At 49.1% G+C, this 8,641-nt stretch overlaps 1 protein-coding gene across 1 annotated transcript in view; it reads left to right on the top strand.

The window, feature by feature from the left end:
• LOC139405436 (mitochondrial dicarboxylate carrier-like) overlaps positions 1-8,386 on the top strand; it is a 22,825-nt gene extending 14,439 nt beyond the window's left edge. The window contains exons 8-11 of the mRNA XM_071147763.1: positions 4,309-4,401; positions 4,549-4,626; positions 5,131-5,187; positions 7,761-8,386. Of these exons, the coding sequence (XP_071003864.1) occupies positions 4,309-4,401; positions 4,549-4,626; positions 5,131-5,187; positions 7,761-7,862 (330 nt within the window). The 3' untranslated portion in view covers positions 7,863-8,386. The remainder of the gene's footprint in view (positions 1-4,308; positions 4,402-4,548; positions 4,627-5,130; positions 5,188-7,760) is intronic.
• The last annotated feature ends 255 nt before the right edge of the window (positions 8,387-8,641 follow it).

Below are 8,641 nucleotides of genomic sequence, written 5' to 3'. Positions count from 1 at the left end.
CTCCATCTCACCCTCCTCTCTCTCTCCATCTCACCCTCCTCTCTCTCTCCATCTCACCCTCCTCTCTCTCTCCATCTCACCCTCCTCTCTCTCTCTCCATCTCACCCTCCTCTCTCTCTCTCCATCTCACCCTCCTCTCTCTCTCCATCTCACCCTCCTCTCTCTCTCCATCTCACCCTCCTCTCTCTCTCTCCATCTCACCCTCCTCTCTCTCTCCATCTCACCCTCCTCTCTCTCTCTCCATCTCACCCTCCTCTCTCTCTCTCCATCTCACCCTCCTCTCTCTCTCCATCTCACCCTCCTCTCTCTCTCCATCTCACCCTCCTCTCTCTCTCTCCATCTCACCCTCCTCTCTCTCTCTCCATCTCACCCTCCTCTCTCTCTCCATCTCACCCTCCTCTCTCTCTCTCCATCTCACCCTCCTCTCTCTCTCTCCATCTCACCCTCCTCTCTCTCTCCATCTCACCCTCCTCTCTCTCTCTCCATCTCACCCTCCTCTCTCTCTCTCCATCTCACCCTCCTCTCTCTCTCCATCTCACCCTCCTCTCTCTCTCCATCTCACCCTCCTCTCTCTCTCCATCTCACCCTCCTCTCTCTCTCCATCTCACCCTCCTCTCTCTCTCCATCTCACCCTCCTCTCTCTCTCCATCTCACCCTCCTCTCTCTCTCCATCTCACCCTCCTCTCTCTCTCCATCTCACCCTCCTCTCTCTCTCCATCTCACCCTCCTCTCTCTCTCCATCTCACCCTCCTCTCTCTCTCTCCATCTCACCCTCCTCTCTCTCTCTCCATCTCACCCTCCTCTCTCTCTCTCCATCTCACCCTCCTCTCTCTCTCCATCTCACCCTCCTCTCTCTCTCCATCTCACCCTCCTCTCTCTCTCCATCTCACCCTCCTCTCTCTCTCCATCTCACCCTCCTCTCTCTCTCCATCTCACCCTCCTCTCTCTCTCCATCTCACCCTCCTCTCTCTCTCCATCTCACCCTCCTCTCTCTCTCCATCTCACCCTCCTCTCTCTCCATCTCACCCTCCTCGCTCTCTCCATCTCACCCTCCTCGCTCTCTCCATCTCACCCTCATCATCTCACCCTCCTCTCTCTCTCTCCATCTCACCCTCATCATCTCACCCTCCTCTCTCTCTCCATCTCACCCTCCTCTCTCCATCTCACCCTCCTCGCTCTCTCCATCTCACCCTCCTCTCTCTCTCCATCTCACCCTCCTCTCTCTCTCCATCTCACCCTCATCATCTCACCCTCCTCTCTCTCTCCATCTCACCCTCCTCTCTCTCTTCATCTCACCCTCCTCTCTCTCTCCATCTCACCCTCCTCTCTCTCTCCATCTCACCCTCCTCGCTCTCTCCATCTCAACCTCCTCTCTCTCTCCATCTCACCCTCATCATCTCACCCTCCTCTCTCTCTCCATCTCACCCTCATCATCTCACCCTCCTCTCTCTCCATCTCACCCTCATCATCTCACCCTCCTCGCTCTCTCCATCTCACCCTCATCATCTCACCCTCCTCTCTCTCCATCTCACCCTCCTCTCTCTCTCCATCTCACCCTCCTTGCTCTCTCCATCTCACCCTCCTCTCTCTCTCCATCTCACCCTCATCATCTCACCCTCCTCTCTCTCTCCATCTCACCCTCATCATCTCACCCTCCTCTCTCTCCATCTCACCCTCATCATCTCACCCTCCTCGCTCTCTCCATCTCACCCTCATCATCTCACCCTCCTCTCTCTCTCCATCTCACCCTCCTCTCTCTCTCCATCTCACCCTCCTCTCTCTCTCCATCTCACCCTCCTCTCTCTCTCCATCTCACCCTCCTCTCTCTCTCTCCATCTCACCCTCCTCTCTCTCTCCATCTCACCCTCCTCTCTCTCTCTCCATCTCACCCTCCTCTCTCTCTCCATCTCACCCTCCTCTCTCTCTCTCCATCTCACCCTCCTCTCTCTCTCTCCATCTCACCCTCCTCTCTCTCTCCATCTCACCCTCCTCTCTCTCTCCATCTCACCCTCCTCTCTCTCTCCATCTCACCCTCCTCTCTCTCTCCATCTCACCCTCCTCTCTCTCTCCATCTCACCCTCCTCTCTCTCTCCATCTCACCCTCCTCTCTCTCTCCATCTCACCCTCCTCTCTCTCTCCATCTCACCCTCCTCTCTCTCTCCATCTCACCCTCCTCTCTCTCTCCATCTCACCCTCCTCTCTCTCTCTCCATCTCACCCTCCTCTCTCTCTCCATCTCACCCTCCTCTCTCTCTCCATCTCACCCTCCTCTCTCTCTCCATCTCACCCTCCTCTCTCTCTCCATCTCACCCTCCTCTCTCTCTCCATCTCACCCTCTAACTCTCCATCTCACCCTCCTCTCTCTCTCCATCTCACCCTCTCTCTCTCCATCTCACCCTCCTCTCTCTCCATCTCACCCTCCTCGCTCTCTCCATCTCACCCTCCTCGCTCTCTCCATCTCACCCTCATCATCTCACCCTCCTCTCTCTCTCCATCTCACCCTCCTCTCTCCATCTCACCCTCCTCGCTCTCTCCATCTCACCCTCCTCTCTCTCTCCATCTCACCCTCATCATCTCACCCTCCTCTCTCTCTCCATCTCACCCTCATCATCTCACCCTCCTCTCTCTCTCCATCTCACCCTCCTCTCTCTCTTCATCTCACCCTCCTCTCTCTCTCCATCTCACCCTCCTCTCTCTCTCCATCTCACCCTCATCATCTCACCCTCCTCTCTCTCTCTCCATCTCACCCTCCTCGCTCTCTCCATCTCACCCTCCTCTCTCTCTCCATCTCACCCTCATCATCTCACCCTCCTCTCTCTCTCCATCTCACCCTCATCATCTCACCCTCCTCTCTCTCCATCTCACCCTCATCATCTCACCCTCCTCGCTCTCTCCATCTCACCCTCATCATCTCACCCTCCTCTCTCTCCATCTCACCCTCCTCTCTCTCTCCATCTCACCCTCCTCTCTCTCTCCATCTCACCCTCATCATCTCACACTCCTCTCTCTCTCCATCTCACCCTCATCATCTCACCCTCCTCTCTCTCCATCTCACCCTCATCATCTCACCCTCCTCGCTCTCTCCATCTCACCCTCATCATCTCACCCTCCTCTCTCTCTCCATCTCACCCTCCTCTCTCTCTCCATCTCACCCTCCTCACTCTCTCCATCTCATCCTCCTCTCTCTCTCCATCTCACCCTCATCATCTCACCCTCCTCTCTCTCTCCATCTCACCCTCATCATCTCACCCTCCTCGCTCTCTCCATCTCACCCTCATCATCTCACCCTCCTCTCTCTCTCCATCTCACCCTCATCATCTCACCCTCCTCGCTCTCTCCATCTCACCCTCCTCGCTCTCTCCATCTCACCCTCATCATCTCACCCTCCTCGCTCTCTCCATCTCACCCTCCTCTCTCTCTCCATCTCACCCTCATCATCTCACCCTCCTCGCTCTCTCCATCTCACCCTCCTCGCTCTCTCCATCTCACCCTCCTCTCTCTCTCCATTTCACCCTCATCTCACCCTCCTCGCTCTCTCCATCTCACCCTCATCATCTCACCCTCCTCGCTCTCTCCATCTCACCCTCATCATCTCACCCTCCTCGCTCTCTCCATCTCACCCTCCTCTCTCTCTCCATTTCACCCTCATCATCTCACCCTCCTCGTTCTCTCCATCTCACCATCCTCTCTCTCTCCATCTCACCATCCTCTCTCTCTCTCCATCTCACCTTCCTCTCTCTCTCCATCTCACCTTCATCATATCGCTCTCTCCATCTCGCTCTCTCCATCTCACCCTCCTCGCTCTCTCCATCTCACCCTCCTCGCTCTCTCCATCTCACCCTCCTCGCTCTCTCCATCTCACCCTCCTCTCTCTCTCTTTATCTCACCCTCCTCTCTCTCTCTCCATCTCACCCTCCTCTCTCTCTCTCCATCTCACCCTCCTCTCTCTCTCTCCATCTCACCCTCCTCTCTCTCTCTCCATCTCACCCTCCTCTCTCTCTCTCCATCTCACCCTCCTCTCTCTCTCTCCATCTCACCCTCCTCTCTCTCTCTCCATCTCACCCTCCTCTCTCTCTCTCTCCATCTCACCCTCCTCTCTCTCTCTCCATCTCACCCTCCTCTCTCTCTCTCTCCATCTCACCCTCCTCTCTCTCTCTCTCCATCTCACCCTCCTCTCTCTCTCTCTCCATCTCACCCTCCTCGCTCTCTCCATCTCACCCTCCTCGCTGTCTCCATCTCACCCTCCTCTCTCTCCCTTCCCCCTCCATATCTCTTTCTCTCCCCCCTCTCTCCTCCCTCCTCTCTGTAGTTGGCATGTTATGACCAGGCTAAACAGCTGGTGCTGTCTTCAGGCTTCATGGGCGATAACATCCTCACACACTTCCTGTCTAGCTTCATCGCTGTGAGTAACCGGGCTTCTTATTGGTTAAAATAGTGCAGAGTGCTGGTTGGATAAGGAACCAGAAGAATGTGATATGATAACAATGACATTGTTCATTGATAACTAAAAAAAAACAAATAATGTCTCTCTGTCTGTGTCTGTCTGTAGGGAGGCTGTGCTACATTCCTGTGTCAGCCTCTAGATGTGATGAAGACCAGGTTGATGAACTCTAAAGGAGAATACTCAGTGAGTTACTCTATCCATCCCTCTCTTAGTCATCTCTCCATCCATCCCTCTCTCTTTCATTTCTCCATCCATCCCTCTTTTTCATCTCTCCATCCATCCCTCTTTTTCATCTCTCCATCCATCCCTCTTTTTCATCTCTCCATCCATCCCTCTCTTTTTCATCTCTCCATCCATCCCTCTCTTTTTCATCTCTCCATCCATCCCTCTCTTTTTCATCTCTCCATCCATCCCTCTCTTTTTCATCTCTCCATCCATCCCTCTCTCTTTCATCTCTCCATCCATCCCTCTTTTTCATCTCTCCATCCATCCCTCTTTTTCATCTCTCCATCCATCCCTCTTTTTCATCTCTCCATCCATCCCTCTCTTTTTCATCTCTCCATCCATCCCTCTCTTTTTCATCTCTCCATCCATCCCTCTCTTTTTCATCTCTCCATCCATCCCTCTTTAAACCCTGTTTTCTTCCCTTCATCCAACTCTCTCACCATGTAACTGTGTGTGTTTTAGGGTGTGATACACTGTCTGAGAGTGACGGCTAAAGAGGGACCCATGGCCTTCTACAAGGTGACACACACACACAGACACACACACACACACACAGACACACACACAGACACACACACAGACACAGACACACAGACACACAGACACACAGACACACAGACACACACACACACAGACACAGACACAGACACACACACACACACACACACACACAGACACACACACACACACACAGACAGACAGACAGACACACACACACACACACACACAGACACAGACACACAGACACAGACACACAGACAGACAGACACACACACACACACACACACAGACACAGACACACACACAGACACACACACACACACACACACACACAGACACAGACACAGACACACACACTGGCAGTCCCAGAAACCCATCTAGCAGACCAGCCTAATAACCTTCGCTCGGGGTGACTGTCTTTCTGACAGAGACTAGAGTTTCTAACTGATCTTGTAATCCTGGGTCTTACCTTAACATATATATGAAGGCTGGGTCTTACCTTAACGTATATATGAAGGATGGGTCTTACCTTAACATGTATATGAAGGATGGGTCTTACCTTAACATGTATATGAAGGATGGGTCTTACCTTAACATATATATGAAGGCTGGGTCTTAACATATATATGAAGGCTGGGTCTTACCTTAACATATATATATGAAGGCTGGGTCTTACCTTAACATATATATGAAGGCTGGGTCTTACCTTAACATGTATATGAAGGCTTGGTCTTAACGTATATATATGAAGGCTGGGTCTTAACGTATATATAAAGGCTGGGTCTTAACATGTATATGAAGGCTGGGTCTTACCTTAACATATATATGAAGGCTGGGTCTTACCTTAACATGTATATGAAGGCTGGGTCTTACCTTAACGTATATATGAAGGCTGGGTCTTACCTTAACATGTATATGAAGGCTGGGTCTTACCTTAACATGTATATGAAGGCTGGGTCTTACCTTAACATATATATGAAGGCTGGGTCTTAACATATATATGAAGGCTGGGTCTTAACATATATATGAAGGCTGGGTCTTACCTTAACGTATATATGAAGGCTGGGTCTTACCTTAACGTATATATGAAGGCTGGGTCTTACCTTAACGTATATATGAAGGCTGGGTCTTACCTTAACATATATATGAATGCTGGGTCTTACCTTAACATATATATGAAGGATGGGTCTTACCTTAACATGTATATGAAGGCTGGGTCTTAACTTAACATATATATGAATGCTGGGTCTTACCTTAACATATATATGAAGGCTGGGTCTTACCTTAACATATATATGAAGGCTGGGTCTTACCTTAACATATATATGAAGGCTGGGTCTTAACATATATATGAAGGCTGGGTCTTAACATATATATGAAGGCTGGGTCTTACCTTAACATATATATGAAGGCTGAGTCTTAACATATATATGAAGGCTGAGTCTTAACATATATATGAAGGATGGGTCTTACCTTAACATATATATGAAGGCTGAGTCTTAACATATATATGAAGGCTGGGTCTTACCTTAACCTATATATGAAGGCTGGGTCTTACCTTAACATATATATGAATGCTGGGTCTTACCTTAACATATATATGAATGCTGGGTCTTACCTTAACATATATATGAAGGATGGGTCTTACCTTAACATACATATGAAGGCTGGGTCTTAACATATATATGAAGGCTGGGTCTTAACATATATATGAAGGCTGGATCTTAACATATATATGAAGGCTGGGTCTTAACATATATATGAAGGCTGGGTCTTAACTTATATATGAAGGATGGGTCTTACCTTAACATATATATGAAGGCTGGGTCTTACCTTAACATATATATGAAGGCTGGGTCTTACCTTAATATATATGTGAAGGCTGGGTCTTACTTTAACATATATATGAAGGCTGGGTCTTAACATGTATATGAAGGCTGGGTCTTAACATGTATATGAAGGCTGGGTCTTAACATGTATATGAAGGCTGGGTCTTACCTTAACATATATATGAAGGCTGGGTCTTAACATGTATATGAAGGCTGGGTCTTAACATATATATGAAGGCTGGGTCTTAACATATATATGAAGGCTGGGTCTTACCTTAACATATATATGAAGGCTGGGTCTTACCTTAACATGTATATATGAAGGCTGGGTCTTAACGTATATATATGAAGGCTAAGGTGAATCCTGGGTAAAGGTCTTCATTTACACATCAGGGTCTTGAGTCATTTACCAAATCAGATGGAAGGGTATTGGCTGACTGTCCCATCCAGTGTCAGGGCCTAAACATATGGTCCAAGCCTGTCCAATAGGATTGCAAGGTTGTAAACAACTGTCCATCCCTGTGTAAAGGTCTTGACTAACTGTCCAATGCAGTTGCAAGAAAGTTAATTAACTGCCCAATTGCATTGCAAGGTCTTAACCTACTGTCCAATCACGTCAGCATGTAGACCAACTATCCAATCCCGTGTCAGGGTCTTGACTAAGTGCCCAATGTTCAATCACATGTAACAATGTTGGATAGGTCTTGACTGACTGTCCAATGACGTATCAGAATGCTAACTAACTGTCCAATGGGGTTGCAGGGTCTTGTTCCTGCAGGGATCCGTCTGATTCCTCACACGGTGCTCACCTTCATCTTCCTAGAGCAGCTCAAGAACAACTTCGGCATCGTCATCATCTCCTGAGCACGCTCCATGACCTACGACCTTTACCCTCTAAACCCCTGTCCCCTGCAAACATCAACCAATCCCCTGTCACTGCCACAGTGCCTCACCCCCCCCCCCCCCATGGCCCTGAGCTGTCCAATCCCACAGAGAGGTGGTTGTAGGGATGGAATGTCTGCTATGCTATCCTACCCGGCCCTCTTTAACCTGCTCTGGAATCAACCAATCACCCGGGGAAAAGACTACGAAGGAACTGCCTACACCTGCACCATCACAGGCTTGTTCACAGGAAGAGTTGTCATAGCAACGCCAGTCAAACCCTGCTGTGACATCATCTTCATGTCTCTGTCATCATCAATAGTGCCATTCTCAATGGGGGCTGCGCCTCAAATCATACACTATTCCCTATGTAGTGCATTACTTCTGACCCTTAATCTGTAGTGCACTTAACATGTAGCTCTGGTCAGAAGTAGTGCACTACGTAGGGAACATAGTGCCACCTGAGTTCACTCCCTAAACGATGTTGATGTGTTTATACTGTAGCCTTCCACCACCATCATCATCATCATGTATCACCCAACCTGTTCCATTCCACACCACACCAGTCCTCATGTATTACTAGCGGTGTACTAATTATAGTAGTATGTATTACTAGCGGTGTACTAATTATAGTAGTATGTATTACTAGCGGTGTACTAATTATAGTAGTATGTATTACTAGCAGTGTACTAGCTGTAGTAGTATGTATTACTAGCAGTGTACTAGCTGTAGTAGTATGTATTACTAGCGGTGTACTAGCT

This window comes from Oncorhynchus clarkii, unplaced genomic scaffold (assembly GCF_045791955.1).
Source record: "Oncorhynchus clarkii lewisi isolate Uvic-CL-2024 unplaced genomic scaffold, UVic_Ocla_1.0 unplaced_contig_2377_pilon_pilon, whole genome shotgun sequence".
In the NCBI taxonomy this organism is placed as follows: domain Eukaryota; kingdom Metazoa; phylum Chordata; class Actinopteri; order Salmoniformes; family Salmonidae; genus Oncorhynchus; species Oncorhynchus clarkii.
The sequence above is the reverse complement of the archived record's forward strand: the minus strand, read 5'-3'. Positions and strand labels throughout refer to the sequence as shown.